Source organism: Mesocricetus auratus, unplaced genomic scaffold (assembly GCF_017639785.1).
Source record: "Mesocricetus auratus isolate SY011 unplaced genomic scaffold, BCM_Maur_2.0 Super-Scaffold_100004, whole genome shotgun sequence".
In the NCBI taxonomy this organism is placed as follows: Eukaryota; Metazoa; Chordata; class Mammalia; order Rodentia; family Cricetidae; genus Mesocricetus; species Mesocricetus auratus.
The window spans coordinates 55,613,534-55,631,371 of NW_024429189.1; the positions used below are offsets into that span (position 1 = coordinate 55,613,534).

A 17,838-nucleotide genomic window follows, 5' to 3' on the forward strand; every position below is an offset into this window, starting at 1 on the left:
AGTGTTTTGGACAGAGATAAGGTGATACTAGTGCACAGAAAGATTGTATAAACAAAAACCAAAAAAATCTTAGCTTCACTCTCAATCTGCCATTCAATTTGAATGTATCAGCTATACTTATTGAACGCAATTAATGAAAACTAGAAGATAAGTTGAGAAATGCTAATTGTGAGTAGTTTGCTGGACTCCACTCCATCTCATCAATGAAGAAAGGTATGGAATACCTTCCTTGAAAATTTAAAATTATGATTTTTCTATTGTTTATTGCTTTAAAGACTAAGGGTAGTGTTTGATTCAATTGCATCCAATTCTCAGTAGGAAATGTTTTGAATGTGGTACCCAAGGGAATCTATGTTGATGCACTTATACTAAGTCCCAGAATATTCTACCCATTTTGAAATGCAAAACAGAATTTCATCCAGGCCACAGGTTAATACTTATTGACTTCTTCAAAGCCTGTTTCACATCCTTATTTCTTAAACTGTAGATTAGTGGGTTTAACATAGGAATCACAACTGTGTAGAAAACAGAGGCCATCTTGTCTGTGTCCATTGAGTAACTTGAACTGGGTCGGAAGTACATGAAAAGGAGGGTTCCATGAAAAATGGCCACAGCCGTGAGATGGGAGGCACATGTTGAAAATGCTTTCTGTCTGCCTTCAGCAGAGTTCATCCTGCAGATGGTAGCTATGATGCAGCAGTAGGAGAGAAGGACAGTGACAATGCTGCACCCCACCACACAGCCAATGAAGGTGAACATTATGATCTCATTGACAGATGTATCTGAGCAAGAAAGGGCCAGCAAAGGTGGAATGTCACAGAAAAAGTGGTTGATGACATTTGAATTGCAGAAGGGCAGTCGGAATGTGCAGCATGTGTGGATTGCTGAATCTACCAAACCTACCACATAGGCAATGATCACAAGCTGGATACAAACCTTCTTGGACATTGCAATAGTATAGAGCAGTGGATTACAGATTGCAACATAACGATCATAGGCCATGATAGCCAGCATGAGACATTCTACATCTGCAAAAGCTCCAAAAAAATACATTTGAACAGCACATAAATTGTAAGCAATGCTCTTCTTTTCAGACAAGAAATCAGTCAACATCTTGGGAGAGACTGTGGAGGAGTAGCAGACATCACAGAAGGAAAGATTGCTCAGGAAATAGTACATGGGTGTGTGAAGCCTGGGGTCCAGCTTGATCAGTAGGACCATCCCTAGATTCGCAATTACAGTTAGCCCATAAATGAGGAAGAAGAAGAAAAAGAGGGCCTGTTGCACATCCTGTCTGCTGGAAAGTCCTAAGAAGACAAAGTCAGTAAACACAGTGAAGTTCTCAAGTGTCATTTGTCTAATCTGGAAATCCTGGAATTTCAAAAATGAAGATGAAGTTAACAATTACAGTTTTTTCTGAGTTCATAGTTAAATTCTTTGCTCTTTAGATTAACAGAATTAGTAACAGACAAAATCACCATTTCTCTAAGTTAATTATTGGAGATGTATCCAATTCAATGTCAATCAATAAAATAATGAAGTAGTTTATTGTGTCTACATTACTCTCTTTAGAATGTGGAGCACATATTCATCCAAACCTATATACATAATTTATAAGGAAATAACATGGTACTCTGAAGGCTTAGCCCCTTCTTTTTTATAGGTAATGACATGGATATTCTCATAAACATTGGCAATGCTTCTTCTGTTAGCATGTGGGAAAAACCTGACATCTTCAGACAAGAATTTTTATTTTTTATGTATAAAAGTATTGCTGTCTCCTCTAAAAAATCATAATTGACTGTAGGTAGGTACTGAAAGTAACACATTCTTATCCCTTTAACCTTTAAAATTATGAAGCATACATCAGTGTGACAGAAGTACTTGTAGGCATTATGTACATACACTTCATTGAAAGTCCAACAAATTCATCTTTAGGTTCAATATTATGGCTATATTTACGAGTACTCAGATCCAAGAACTGAGATCCAATGGAATAAAAAGTGAGATTGCCGAAAAGTTGACAAAAAGATATGTATGAGCAGAAAGCATGGGAAAAAGACAGGACTATGTCAGTATCACATCTCTAACATAATCGCAGTAATGCTGCTAGTAGATGTGACAGAAAGGCTAGTAAAAGTGATGACTAATTAGTCTGGTCCTAGTCAAGCAGAAATTTGGTATTCTGTAAGCCCATATCACAGGTACATTTCCTGTACACATATATGTAAGTAGTTGATGAGAAAGCTATCTCTTGCTCATTGTCTCAAAATTTAAGATTTGTTTCTGAGCAGTGTGGCATACTGATTTTCCAGAACTTACTACAATGCTTTAATTTTTTCTTTATTCCCTTTTGACTTTTATGCAGCATTTTAATCAACTGGCCTATGTTAATTATTTTTGAGAAATCATTCCAATTAAAGTTGATAGTTATAGAGACACATAGTTCATATAATTTTAGTTATATATGTATATAAATACAAGATTCATATATATATACATGTGTGTGTGTGTTTGAGACCTGAATAATAATAAAAAATGCATACAAAATCTAAAAAGTACCAGGCTGATCACAGATTTATAAAACTTGACTACATTGTTTGAAGTATCTTTTCCAGTATACAGATTTTCAAAATCGATGGTTTCATATAAGTAATTAGTTAAGATAAATGAAATTATATGTATATTATTAAAATAAAATATTTGCCCCTTCCAAACTCAATCTTAGCACTTTTATTTCCATTGTTGTTTTATATAAACCTTAAAATGCTTAGTGTTTAGAGCAGACATTTGCCTCGTTTCATATATGCTTTTATACATGTATTTTGTACAAATAAATAGAGAGAACTAAAGAAACGTGTAATGTAAACATGTAAAAACAGCAAACTTGACTGTACCTGCTCCAGGAGTAGAGATGTTGGCGGATGTAGTTCTGTCTTCACACAGACTCAATACTCTCTCTAAAACTGCCAGAATTATAAGGCTCTCTGCCCAGGCTCTGGGTGCTTAAAAGTTGGTCTCTCAGGAATAAGAAGTTATATATAATAACATTGTTTAACCTTGTGTATTTGATACAAATATGGTGATTAAAGCGCATTCCCATTATTATTTTTAAAATATTCCTATGTAGCTAATTACCAAATTTAACATCAGCAAAATGATGCCAATTAATTTTGCAATCATTAGTTTCTGTTCAATACTCCCTGTTTATTTTTTGTAATGGAACTAGTACATATCCATAAACCTGCAGATACTTAAATTAACACAGGAAATTTAAAAACTCATGCATTTCCAGATAAGCATTTAAATTCTGTTAGTGAAGGAAACAAACACCATCAATTAACTCCTTGCCTAAAGATAACTAGTTACTGTGTTTTTGTTTTAATCAATAGATATTTTCTTTTTATTGGAAATATATTTTTTCTCACATATTTTTTTCCTGAAGACAGTTTTTCCTACCTCTATGCCTTCCAGTCTCTCTTCATACACCCTGCCATCTGGATCCACTCCATTTCTGTCTTTCATTAGAAAAACAAGAAAACAAATGCTAAAACTTCAAATTGAACAGAACAAACAGATGGAAAAAAGAACAAGAAAAGACTCAGAAAAATACTCAGGAATCAAAAAACACTAGATTTTTAAATAAAAAGTGATGTCACAATATACACAGTTTATATATAATTTAATAATGTGATTAGATGCAAAGTTTTGAGCCTTTCTGTTTCTTAACATAACGTATAGTGCTTGTTTGGTTTATATTAAGTTCTTCATATAAAATATTCAAAAGTGCAAGGCTCTTTTGGCTATCCTGGGTCTTTTGTTTTTCTCTGAGGAATTGTTCTGGGATTTGATAAGGATTACATTGAATCTGTAGATTGCTTTTGGTAAGATTGTAATTTTTACTATGTTGAACTTACTTATCCAAGACCATGAGAGATCTTTCCATTTTCTGGTGTCTTCTTTAATTTCTTTCTTTAAAGGTTCGAAGTTCTTGTCATATAGGTCTTTCACCTTTTTGGTTAGACATACCCCACAATATTTTTGTTTGTGGCTATTGTAAAGGGTGTTGTTTCTCTGATTTCTTTCCCAGCCCCTTTATTTTCTATATATAGTAGGACTATTGATTTTTTGAGTTAATCTTGTATCCTGCCACTTCACTTAAGATGTTTATCAGCTGTAGGAGTTCCCTGGTAGAATTCTTCGGGTCATTTATGTAAAGTATCATATCATCTGCAAATAGTGAAAAGCTACTTCTTCCTTTCCAATTTTTATCCCCTTGATCTTCTGTTGTTGCCTTATTGCTCTAGCAAGAACTTCAAGTACAATATTGAAGAGATGGATACAGTGCACAACTTTATCTTGTTCCTGATTTTAGAGGAATCGCCTTGTGTTTCTCTCCATTTAGTTTCATGTTGGCTGTCAGTTTGCTGTATATTATTATGCTTAGGTACGCTCCTGTTAACCCTGATCTCTCCAAGACCTTTATCATGAAGAGGTGTTGAATTTTCTCAAAGGCTCTTTCAGTATCTAGTGAGATGATCATGTAGCTTTTCTTTTTCAGATTATCTATAAGGTGGATTACATTGATGGATTTTCATATGTTGAAACATGTCTGCATTCCTGGGGCTTCAGACTACTTGATCATGGTGGAGATTTTTTGATGAGTTTTTGGATTTTATTTGCCAGTATTTTATTGAGTATTTTTACATAAATGTTCATGAAGGATATTGGTCTGTAGTTCTCTATCTTTGTTATGTCTTTGTGTAGTTTGGGTACCAAGGTACTTGTAGCCATGTTAAAAGAGTTTGATAATGATCCTTCTGTGTCTAATATATGGAACAATTTGAAGAGTATTTGTATTAACTCTTCTTTGAATTTCTCATAGAATTCTGCACTGAAACCATCTAGTAGTTGATGGAAGCAGAAACAGAGATCACAGCCAAGCACTGAGTCAAACTCCTGGAATCCAGTTCCGAGAGGGAGGAGTAATAAACAAAGGGGTCAAGACCACACTGTGAAAACCCACAGAAACAGCTGACCTGAGCAAGTGAGATCTCATGAAACCCAGTCTGATAGCTGGGGAACCAACAAAGGACCAAATCAGGACCCCTGATGTCAGTGTCAGTTAAGAACACTGGGCAATCTAAAGGGCCTCTCGCAGTCAAACCAGGATGTATCCCTAGTGCATGAAAGGACATCTGGAGTCCATTTCCCATTGAGTGATACCCTCTTAGCCTAGAAACACAGGGGAGGGCCTAGGCCCTGCCCCAAATGATTTGACAGATTTTACTGATCAGTCCTCATGGAAGGCCTCACCCTCCCTGAGGAGTGGATGGGGGATTGAATGGGGGAGGTTTGGGGGTGTTGTTGGGGAGCATGAGAGGATGGGAGGGAGAGGGAACTGGGATTGATGTGTAAAATAAGATTGTTTTAATTTAAATTAATTTATATGTATATAAAAATATTCAAATTTGTCTTAAATCACACATTCCATACTTATATCAAAATGTTTTCTCAAAGTAAATTCTAATAAATAACATGCATGAATTAGTATATTCAGTCTTGGCTAAAGCCACTTTTAAATTAATCAAACCTAATTATTACCTTAAACTGTTAGATACTTCATATGCCATCAAATATATCCTGACTTTTTTGACAAACATTATTACAAGAGCTAGGGTGTACTGGCACTTATGGGGGTAGAGGAGAAATAGAAGTGAAAGAGAAATTTCATCTTGCTTAGGGATAGCTGGTACCAAAGAAAAATACTGCACTTGAATTGCTCCAGAGACCAGTGCCAAGGAATTGAAATCTCAGAAATCCCTGAGCTTTTCCAGAATTAGGTTGCAAAAAATCCAGTGATCCCAGGCCACCCTGAAAGGCCCCTTGGTTATGGTCTCAGTGTCAAATCAGGGTTAGATTATTCTTTCCCTGGCCCTTTTTACCCTACCACAATTGCAGTCAGACTTAAAAATATCCCATATTGGATTCATATACCCATCTCAAAACCTTTATTTTCCCCTGTTTCCACATTGTCTCTCTACCTCAAACCCTCATCCTTACTCACAGTGTTTTGCTTCCTCAGCATAACTCCCTCCTTGCTGCTAGCTATCCCCAAGCAAGATATTTCTCTTTTATTTCTATTTCTCCTGTAACCCCATAAGTGTCAGTGTGCCTGGCAGTTCTAAGCAGGAGAAGTCTGCAACAGCCAAAAGGATTCTACTCAAATCATCTGTTGAAAGTCCTTTCCCACAACTGGATGCAGTAACCCAGTTATAACTCACAGCCTGATGCCTGTTTACCTTTGATTAAATTTCCAAGGACTGCCTTACTTACTCTGAATGGGGGAAGGTCCATTCTATTACTATAGAATTCATTGGGCACTCAGTATTAGAGTCCAGTTAGCAACCTTTCTATCAAGGACTAGCCTTTTTCAGACAACCAAAAGAAATAATGTAAAACTCTTAAAATATATCACAGGTCCATGAGACAAAAGATGGGCCACCGAGGTTCAGGGTAAGCTTCAAGTTTGGTCCTTACCTGCAGGCACAATTGATATCCACAGTCAGCTGATCCCCCTGACTGAACGGGTTTTTAATGTCTCTTCAGACCTCTAACACTCTTAACAGGTGCTAAGACACAAATAAATGATACGATCAAGCATCTCCTGATCCTCCTACCTGTCCCTGGATATTCGCACTCCCCTGTTCTCCCCTTACTTGGTTCCAAATGATCCAACAAACTCTCTCTGTCCTTAACTTCACCAATGCCTCTCACAACACCTTCCATTGTTTTCTCTGTGCTTCCTTACAATGGCCCCTCCTAGCTGAAACCCCAATTGTCAAAGCTACTATCACCTTTCTTAACTTAGGCCCAAATACCTATCTACTCTTGGCCCTCTGGGTCCCTGTATGGAAACTAGAAACATCAACTCATCTATTCCTATCCAGAAAACTTGTTACTTTCCTTCTTTTTCTCCTAACACACACCATAACTCCTGTTTTCAAAAGGTCTTGATTTCAGCTCTCATTCAGGCTCTCCAGAGGAGGCTATTCAGGTATAAGATGAGTGTCTCTGACTTCATAGATCCAAATGTGACTGAACCCTGCTTTCTGATGACAGTCATCCCACAAGTAATCTAAGTTGTACTTCCTTTTCCCAAGAACATGTATACCTAGGGCAGCCTTTCTGCCTGCCATTGTGGGCCACGCCTTAAACACTATGGACATGGCCTGTGATACCCTTGGGCACTTAGTTCTATCTACTCAAGGTTATGAAACCAAGATGCAGGTCTCTGTAAATTCCACCACTGGATCTTTAGCCTCCCTCCAAGACAAATCACTTCCTAGATCTAGCCTCTTTATATCGCAGATCCTTAGATCAACTGCTAGCTGAAAAACTAGATACCCATGTAGTTCTCAGGGAAGAATGATTCTATTCCATCTGTGAAACTGGTTTGTTTGAAGAAAATGTTAACAAACTAACCGATTATCAAAGGAGTTTCTTAAGCGACACCTTTTAACTCTGTTTTTTTTTTTTATATTTTATTTTCCAGTTTAAATTTAGATAAGAAACGAGGTTGCTTCACAAGTCAGTTCCAGGTCCCTCTCCCATTCCCTCCCCTCCTCCCGTGCCCTCCTCCCAACCCCCCCCAGTTATCCCCTCATTCCCCCAGGGAGGGTGAGGCCCTCCATGGGGGTGTCCATAATCTGTCATTTCATATAGGGCAGGGCCTAGACCCTTCCCCAAGAGTTCAGGGTGAGAGTGCACCTCACATTGTTCTATGGGAGTCCAAAGTCCGTGTGTATACTTGGGATGGGTACTGATCTGCTGCCCAAGGCTCAATAGATTCCCTAGGCCTCCTCACTGACATCCTTAGCCATCCGGGAAATGCAAATCAAAACAACTCTGAGATACCATCTCACTCCTGTCAGAATGGCTAAAATCAAAAACACCAATGACAATTTATGCTGGAGAGGATGTGGTGAAAGGGGGACACTCCTCCATTGCTGGTGGGAGTGCCAACTGGTTCAGCCACTTTGGAAAGCAGTATGGAGATTCCTCAGAAAAATGGGAATAAACCTACCACAAGACCCAGCAACTCCACTCTTAGGCATATATCCAAAAGATGCCCATTCATACAACAAAGATGTCTGTTCCACTATGTTCATAGCAGCTTTATTTGTAATAGCCAGAACTTGTAAGCAACCTAGGTGACCCTCACCGGAAGAGTGGATAGAGAAAATGTGGTACATCTACACAATGGAGTACTATTCAGCAGAAAAAAATAACGGAATCATGAGATTCGCAGGCAAATGGATGACACTAGAAGAAACCATCCTGAGTGAGGTAACCCAGTCACAAAAAGAGAAACATGGCATGTACTCTCTCATATATGGATTTTAGACATAGATCTGGGGAGTGCCAGCCCACCTTTTAACTCTGACTCCCAGTGATGGCTCAGTCACCACTGTTGACATGGATTGTCCTCATGTGGCTCTTTGGTATTATCACCCTCTTACTGCTTTCTTCTTATCTTCCTTAACTGATTCACATCTTTTCTCATCAGGCAAATCCTTCAGATGAATAACCAAACATTTACCTAAATCCTCTTCAGGAACTACCAACACTTAGCCTTCAACAAATATTTCATGTTCATAACTGTGGCATGAGTACCTTACCTCAGCCTGCAACATGTTCCTGAATGGACTGTGGTAAAACTGATGGCTCCTACCTACCAAGATCTATGGCTCTAGAAACATTTTCAAGCCCAGGACTGAGAACTCGTTTTCTTTTTCACATTCATTTTTCATCCTCTAGATTTTTTCAACAGTGTCTCAGCACATCTCCCTTGAATGACCACACCCCTGTCAGAAGTTAAGCAGAAAGAGAGAATGCTATCCTCTACTCTTTTGTTTATAAACAAGAGGAGGAAAAACTGCTCCTGATAATGGGCTCTCAATCCTACCAGGCTACATTACCAAAGGCATGATACCTCATAAAATGGCACAAGGCTACATGATGAAAATCTCCTATTTCCTCTCCTTTGTTCTCCTCTTAGTCAATCATACACAGTCAACTAACCCTTTCCAGGGAAAAGATACCCCCTTTTCTCCTTTTTTATGCTAGAGTCTGAAACAGCCACATGCTAGTAGCCCATCACTATTCCTGCCCTATCCAGAGGCAGCCCCTGCCCTTTTCCTTCTGAATAATCAAATCTCCTCACAGCCCAACAATCTTTGATATAGAGTCTTCTCAGAACATGGTCCATGAGTAAAACTATATGAAAAGAATTCTGATTGTTAGAAACACACACACACACACACACACACACACACACACACACACACACACACCAGAATAAGAGTGCTGTAAGACAGGACTATTCTTGGAATGTATTTTTTTCATGCCTCTCCCAGGTGTAGTAAATAGGAGTGGGTTTGCTTCAGATTACATTGCTGCTTATACTTGTTACTCAAAACTGTCTCCAAGCAATCTAAACTCATGTGAATACACGTTGCTTTCTGTCTGCATACAGTTTGAACTAGTGCGAACTTTGCTCATATAACTTGATCTTCAGCATATAAATTGTCTGATGTTCTGAATAAACTTGGCTATTGCATAAGACTATAGTGTTCTGAATTTTTAGGCTCCATTTTTCCTATGCTCATACCACCAATACAGCATTGGGATTACAAGTGCTTGCCACACCAGTTTTGGAAAGTGTACACAGAAATGTCATTGTGCTTGCAATGAAACAGCTGTTGAATTTTATATTTCTTCTCTTCTAAAATAATACATTTGCAGACCATGGACATCTGATATTAATTTCCTTGAGATATTTTTGTGTTTCAATAGAGAACCAGAGAACCTTAGAGTTTTAGTCTCAGGGAAAAGACTTGGAGTAGACATTAAGTAAACATATCCAAACAAGTGAAGACACTGAAGAAAAATTTTTAAAAAATGACAAGAAACTGCCTGCATCTCATTTTCTTTCTTGTCATTGATGAATTTCATATAATTTCAACCAATGGTTGGTTTATAACTGCCTTTCTTGAAGGAATGGTGGCCCAGCCTTTGCTCATGGGCCATTGTTAATGAGTTTAATTGATAATGTTTGCCCCAGAAAATACCAGGTTCCATGATTTCCATTGCCCAAGCAAAGTAGCTGAATTAGAGTAGTAAAGGAAATGTTCTCTGTGGCATTTTCTAGGATGGTTTTGTGCTTTATCTCTTTAATATCTTTGGTCAAATGTACACTATTCAATGATATGCATATGCACTATTAGCTAAATAGAACTGTTCATGGAGAACTACTTTAAATGGTTATAGATTCAAAGTAATAATTAAATTATATGTCTTTGTCTCCCAGTGCTGGCATTATAAGCACACACCACGACATAGGGGTTTTATTTCTTTTAAGAAAGTAGAGATTTCTAAAGATGAATCTCATATCTACTAAATGACTGGCCCTTCTCCCTAGACAAAGATTGTATCTTTATAGATTTAGAACAACAGTAATTTACTGATAGTCCAATTAGGACCCTATTTTTATTTTAACTTGTTTTCTACTCTGATTCTGCTTATTGATTCTAAGAAAGATTAATGAAAGCATCATGGGTAAATTTATATTCTTAGTCATTAAAAGTGCATACTGCCTTTTTAGAGGCGAAGAGTTTGATTCCAAGTACCCAAGTGGGGAAGTTCACAACTGCCTGTAATTCCAGATCTATTATCTGATGTCTCTTCTGGACCCTGTCAGTACCTGCACTCACATATATATGTACTTATACTTGGACAACCATATATGCACATATTTAAAAATAAAAATAAATATTTTTTAATCTTTCTTCCTCTTCTTCCACAGAGTCCCTGAGTCTGTGGGTAGTTTTTTTTTAAACGAGACAGGGTTTCTCTGTATTGTTTTGGAGGCTGTCAAACCAGCCTGGCCTTGAACTCACAGAGATCTGCCTGACTCTGCCTCCTGAGTGCTGGGATTAAAGGCCTGTGTCACCACTACCCGGCATGTGGGTAGTTGCTTAATGAAAGGATCTCATTTAGTGCTAAGTGCTCCAAAGGTTCTCACTCTCTGGACTTTATCCAGTTATCCAGTTGTGTTAATTATCATCCACTGCAAGAAGAAACTTTTCCAATGAGGGTTTCTCAGTGCACTGACCTATATGGATAGCATTATATCATATCAAGTCTCAAGCTCTTGACTACTTTAGCAGTGTCAGGTATGAGTTATTTCTCATAGAGTTGGGGCAGGGGCTAACAACACCAGAAGACAGTATTTTCTACATATAAGAGGGTGGATACACAAATGAACTCACAGAGACAGTGACAGCATGAGACCTACGCAGGTGCAAACCAGACAAAATTCCAAGAGCAAGTCAGAGAAATAAGCAAAAACAAATTCCCGCTAATAACCAAGAAGTTATTTGCAACTGATAGTTTCTGCAAAAGTAGAACTTAGTTTTCTCCAAAGGGTATATTAACCACACTCCAGGGCAGGCTGTATGCCCTGGAGTAGTTGGGCAAAACAAAAAAAGACTCAATGATTTTGTACACTGTTTTGTTTTGTTTTGGTGGATTTTTTGTTTTATTTTTCTACAGCTTTTTGTGTTCTTGTTTTTATTTTTATTGTTGATTTTGTTTTAAAGAGAAAGAGCCTGACCATGAGGGAGTAAAGATGTGGGATGAATCTGGAAGGAGTTGGACTAAGTGCAAGAAGAAAAAGGCAATGTTAATAAACTCTAGGTATATTTAGTACAGATGACACAAGTGGATGGATGTTTTAAAATTACTTTCCAGAAGAAACATTCTTCCCCATAGGTGTTTTCTATAATGACTCTGATAATCTTCAAAAAAAATCCCTCAAATGCGCCTTTGAAAAGCAGCAGAAGAGTCTATGGGATTTACTACAATTCTGAAATGTTCTCAAACAAGATGCTGTAAAATTGCATGCAGAAATCTTAACATTGGAAATGAAGCTGTAGATACAGTTTTGACCAAAAATATCATGGGTTTAATTTTCTAACTTTTCAGGTGTGATCTTACTGTCATGATCTCAGATCACTTCCCTCATTGTTTTAACAAATTATACTTGATCAGAGAAAGATGGAGTAGTTGAAAACCACTTGGGTAACAAGCTTAATGAGTTTTTTTTCTTTCTATGAGTAAAGTGAATAATTACATGGCTTGTTAAATAACTCAGAGTTCATATCATTGCTTTTTCTTTCATAAAGCCTATTAAACATCTAAAATACATACACTTCCATAAACGTATCTATAACTTGGTACCTAATAAGATATCATACTGTTATTATTTGGTTTGGGTTTTGAAAAAGTTATTTATATTTCTTCTTTGTTTCTAAGTCAGAAGCCAGGAGAAAGGATCACAAACAGGAAACTAGCCATCACTAAAGAGAGATCATCTTCAGCAGCATGCCTGAAACAGATGTTTAACTAATAGAAGGATATGCTTAGGCAGTTTTTTTACCTAAGAATCACAGGGTGAACAATGAATTATGGCTCAGAAGTGATAACAAAAGGACAAAAAACAGTAAAAGTATGGGATTGAGTTTAGAAGTTGTTGGGACCTTGCATTGGCAATTTGTTAGCTTTTCTATTATTTAACTTTAATTTACATACAAATGGCATAAATTGTTGAAGATATATTATGTTAATAGCCATGAATATAAAATAAAAATAACAAATCCTAGTAGTTACTTTACTCAACATCTCAAATATATTGTTATTTAAAATTTGAAATCATGCTTCCCGAATAGTTTCTCACTATGTTAATTTTACCATATGGAAAACCCCAATAATCTATGACTACTCTGGAATTAAAAATAAATCAACTTGAAAATAATAAGAATATACAGTAAACAAATTTATTAAAAATTAATCCAACATCTGAGTGGATATTTCAAAAAGGAAGACATTCAAATTGTCAAATGGAAGTAAGTAGGAGAGGGAGGGAGAAAATAGAGGGATATCAGGGTGAATGTGCACAGACTACAATCAAGGCATCATGAAATCAAGTACATGATCAATATCAACATCTGGAGAAAGGTGAAACAGTCCCAATTTGCTCTTGATTCCTTCTGGCTGAAACTAACTTTACATGAAGATTCATTTTTCTGCCTGCCTCAGGATTGATAATGGTCACTTCTTGCATCTAGAGTCTTTGATCTCCTCACAACTGTGCCTGTCATTCCTTAGCCACCAAACTACTTGTCACCATTTCCAAAGAACTTGTGTTTTTATGGTTTAGGCTTGGAGATTACGCTAGTATTTAGAAAAACACACCTTTTGATTGCACATGAGTTAATTTATTATGAAATATATTTAACACAGTTTATAATATCTAATAAACTGAAAAATCATTTGCACACAAAATCCAAACAAGCTGAATATGTAAAAGATTCAAATTAAATATATTCAATGAAAACAAAAACATTATTTTGGACAACTTATAATTTTGTAATTTCTCCAAAGTTAAAGTTCCATATGCCCTGAAGACAAAGAAAAATGCATAAACTATTATGAATCACAAGACTATAAGTCTATTATGACTTTGAATGTATTCATTAACCAATTTAGGATTGAGGTATCTTTATGGCATACTTTGTAGTTGAAATAAAACAAGGGGCCACATGTATGCATTAGTTCATATTTTTAGTCTGTGTAAGTTTATTTAAAAGATTATTTTATTTTTCAGTTTTTGCAGGGCCTCTTTTACGTCCTTGTTCCTAAGGCTGTAAATCAGAGGGTTAAGCAAAGGAATCACTAGGGTGTAAAACACCGAGGCCATTTTGTCTTGGTCTAGAGAGTAAGCAGAAGCAGGGCGGAAATACATGAAGAGCAGAGTTCCCTGGAAAATTACAACTGCAGTTAAGTGAGAAGCACAGGTGGAGAAAGCTTTGAACCTCCCTTCAGTGGAGTGGATTTTTATGACTGAGCAGATGATGTAACAGTAAGAAACAAGGACTCCCGAGATGGTACTGAGTTCAATGAAACCAAAAATGATAAAAGTGATTAACTCATTGACCTGTGTATCTGAGCAAGATAGTAACAGGATGGGAGGGATGTCACAGAAAAAATGGTTAATCTCATTTGATCCACAGAAACATAACCCAAAAGTCATTATAGTATGTATCACAGTATCTATCATTCCTATTACGTAAACTCCACCTAGGAGGCAATAACAAACACTCTTAGACATCTCTACAGAATACATCAGGGGATGGCTGATAGCCTTGTACCGATCAAAGGCCATCACTGCCAGGAGCATGCACTCAGCATCTACAAAGATACAGGTGAAAAAAAACTGCAAGGCACAGCCAGCAAAAGATATAGATTTGCGTTTGTCCATTAGGTCCACCAGCATCTTTGGTCCAACTGCAGTGGAATAGCAAATGTCTGAAAAAGAGAGGTGACTGAGGAAGAAGTACATTGGTGTATGAAGCTGGGGATCCATTCTGATCAAAGCAATCATTCCAATATTTGTCAGAAGAATAGTGAGATAGATGAGAAGGAATACAATGAATAGAACCACTTCCATGACAGGGTTATCAGTAATTCCCAATAGAACAAATTGCATGATTGAGGAGCAGTTTCCTTGATCCATTGTTCTTTATTCTTTGCTTGAATGGTTGCAAAAAGCATTAAAGAACAGATAGACTTTGGTTTAGTTAATCTATCCAAGAAAATTGTTGTCAATATTGAAAATCTAATTTCATCATTTAGAAACTATTTTATAGTTGCGTAAGATGTTGTAGACCAGTGGTTCTCAACCTTCCAAATGCTGCGGCACATTAATATAGTTCTTGATATTTTGGTAATGCTAACAAAAAATTATTTCATTAGTGTTTTTGTGAAGTGTAATATAAATATCTGATACCCAGAGTATGTTACATGCTACCCCCTGTGAAAAGGTGATTTGAGTCCCCCACAAAGGGGAAACAACTCTCAGGTTGAAAAACCATTGGCACAAATCACACTTATGTGGCATTATCATTAAGATTCGCCAAATATTTAAAGTAAGAAGATAATGTTTTTAATCTTAATTAATAAATAATTTCTGATGTGATTTTTCTTGCTCATTTTAAGAGTGTAGAATTGAGAAGTCTAAAATTTGTTATCATGGTTCACAGTTAATCTGAAACAACAAAACTGAATGTGAAGTGCAAAGAAATGAAAGGTTAACTATTTCATAAAATCAAACAAAAGAATCACCATATTAATAGAGAACCATAGTTCAGTCTCTCAATTTGACTTCAGATAAAATAAATTCATGAAAATTAATAAGGTATGATTTTTCTACATTTTCTTAATGGGGCACCTATTTCATTAAGCCATCTGTCTCTTGTCATCCACCACTCTTTGCTTTGAATTCATCAGACTCCAAAATCTAAGTCCTTATAAAAGAAAGAAATTATGGCTGTGTGAAAAGATTATTACAAACTGCCCCTGTATCATTGGTTTGTAAATAAACTGATAATTACTGCAAGTATGACAGGCTTCTGAGGAACACATCTTGTGTTTCTTTGTGTTTATCTGTCATACAGGTATATGTCAAAAATGCTTGCTCATGTTTCTTTATTAATGAATGTCATTTTTCTATACTAAGTCCTTATGACATGTAGTTCATATGGAATTTAATTTACATGGATTTGCACTTAAAATATTTTTATTTTATTATTATTTGAGCAAGAATATAGAAAAACAATTATGTATTTATATCACTTACAGAGTTAGTTAACAAAGGGATATTGATCACTAAATGAATTATAGAAACCTTTACAGAACTTCGTTAGTGGCATATTAAGGCAGTTAAAATCCTACAAGTAAAACAAGAAGATACAATGGCCAGCACTAGATTTTAATCTGAATTTAACTGACATCAAGGTATACTACAATTTTTTGGCTTATCTTCAGGGCAAAGAAAGAAAACAATGCCTTATTTCTTCTATGTTGTTTAAATGTTAGTTAGAAGCATACCTCAGATATTTATTCTGTCCTTATCTCCAGCACTTGGACAATGTGCATATGACACTATTTCCTGTGGTACTATTGGTTTTAAAATATTTCGAGTCTGTGTTTACTATTCTGTTTGTAAGTGGGATTAATTAAATTCTCATTTCAGTTTTTCCCCAAGGAATACAGCAACAGCTTTGATCAAGTTTGAACTTTTAATACTCTATCCTTGTCACCACAAGGATCCCTAGCAGATGTTAAACAGAGCTTATGCATAGGATTTGTAACATCTAATGAAACAAGACATCTAATGAAATTGAAGAAGATTCTATTCTAACAATTCCCATGTCTTTTTTTTGTTTTCTATCTAGGTTCATTGCTTTTTGAAACAAAGTCTTCAATACTTTTATCTTCAACAATGTTCTTTCCATTAAACATTGTGTCTTCTTGTGCAACTGTACATTAAACAATATCATTTCTGTAAAATGATTTCTCTGTATTTATTATGGTCATGTTTAGTGGGGCAGGAGTTCCTTTGTTTGTTTTCCTCTTCCTAATATGTAGATATGGCTCTACAGAGTACTGTGGGAGTAATGGGTTAGTAAAGGTGTCATGTTAAATGTTTTCGGGTAGATACACTGTTCTTTTAAGAATAAAAATGTTTTATAAGGATAAGAAAAATTTCTGTGAGGTAAAATAATGACTTTTCATTAAAATGTCTGTGCAAAATATATTCAAGGAAATGTTCAATTTCAATCATTTGTGGGACTCCTAACAGTGGAAGCAGAAACTGTTTTACTTCTTGCTGTTGAGCCAGTTTCTTCTATCAGATTGCCCCATGTAGCCTTAATAGAAGAGGAAGTGCTTAGTTTTACTGAAACTTGATTTACCATGTTTGGTTGGCACTTCTATGATATACATTTTACAAGGCATGACATATTTCTGGGTTATACATTTTTATATATAGCGACAAAATCTCACTACATTGTAATTCATGATGATGCATTTATTTACATTTTATCTTAAATGATTAGTTTATATTTAGTATATTACTGTAAAAAGAAATGACTATACAAATAACATAACACTGACAGGCATAAACTAATATGTCATATAAATAATCCTGACCATTCCATTTACAGGAATCTTGTTGCAAGAATTCCCAACAGGTTCTGCAACCACCTTGCCCCAAATGAATACACAGACTATATTAATTATAAAATTGTGAGCTGGTAGCTTGGGCTTCTTATAGGCTAGTTCTGACTTAATTATACTTTCCATTTTTTTAATTTAAATTACAAACAAGATTGTTTTACATGTCAATCCCAGGTCCCTCTACCTCCCTTTCTTTCTTGCCCCCCACCCCGCTAACCCCCATTCCATCCCCTTACTGCTCCCCAGGGAGGGTGAGGCTTTCCATGGGGGAATCTTCAAAGTCTGTCATATTCTTCGGGGCACGACCTAGGCCTTCCCCCATGTGACTAGGCTGCAAGAGAATCCCTTTATGTCAAATGGGCTCCCAAAGTCCATTTGTATGCTAGGGATAAATACTACCAGGGCCTCAAAAAAAAAAAAAAAAGCCCTAGCTGCTCTTCAAGCCCGGCGGTGGTGGTGCACGCCTTTAATCCCAGCACTCGGGAGGCAGAGACAGGCGGATGTCTGTGAGTTTGAGGCCAGGCTGGATCGACAACCTCCCAAAAAATACAGAGAAATCCTGCCTCGTAAAACCAAAAAAAAAATACTACCAGGGCCTCATAGATTGCTGAGGCCTCCTCACTAACACTGATGTACAGAGCACATGAATCCATCCTATGGTGCTTTCCCATCAGTCTGGAGTCCAAGGTCTCCCTC

General features: G+C 36.5%; 2 protein-coding genes across 2 annotated transcripts; both read right to left on the minus strand.

The window, feature by feature from the left end:
- Positions 1-414: 414 nt before the first annotated feature.
- On the minus strand, positions 415-1,353 carry LOC101823772 (olfactory receptor 1009-like). Its single transcript, XM_005065020.2, has one exon. The coding sequence runs from the start codon at positions 1,351-1,353 to the stop codon at positions 415-417; it is 939 nt and encodes a 312-aa protein (XP_005065077.1).
- A 12,352-nt stretch (positions 1,354-13,705) lies between these two features.
- On the minus strand, positions 13,706-14,638 carry LOC101823511 (olfactory receptor 5W2-like). Its single transcript, XM_005065019.1, has one exon. The coding sequence runs from the start codon at positions 14,636-14,638 to the stop codon at positions 13,706-13,708; it is 933 nt and encodes a 310-aa protein (XP_005065076.1).
- Between the last annotated feature and the right edge of the window lie 3,200 nt (positions 14,639-17,838).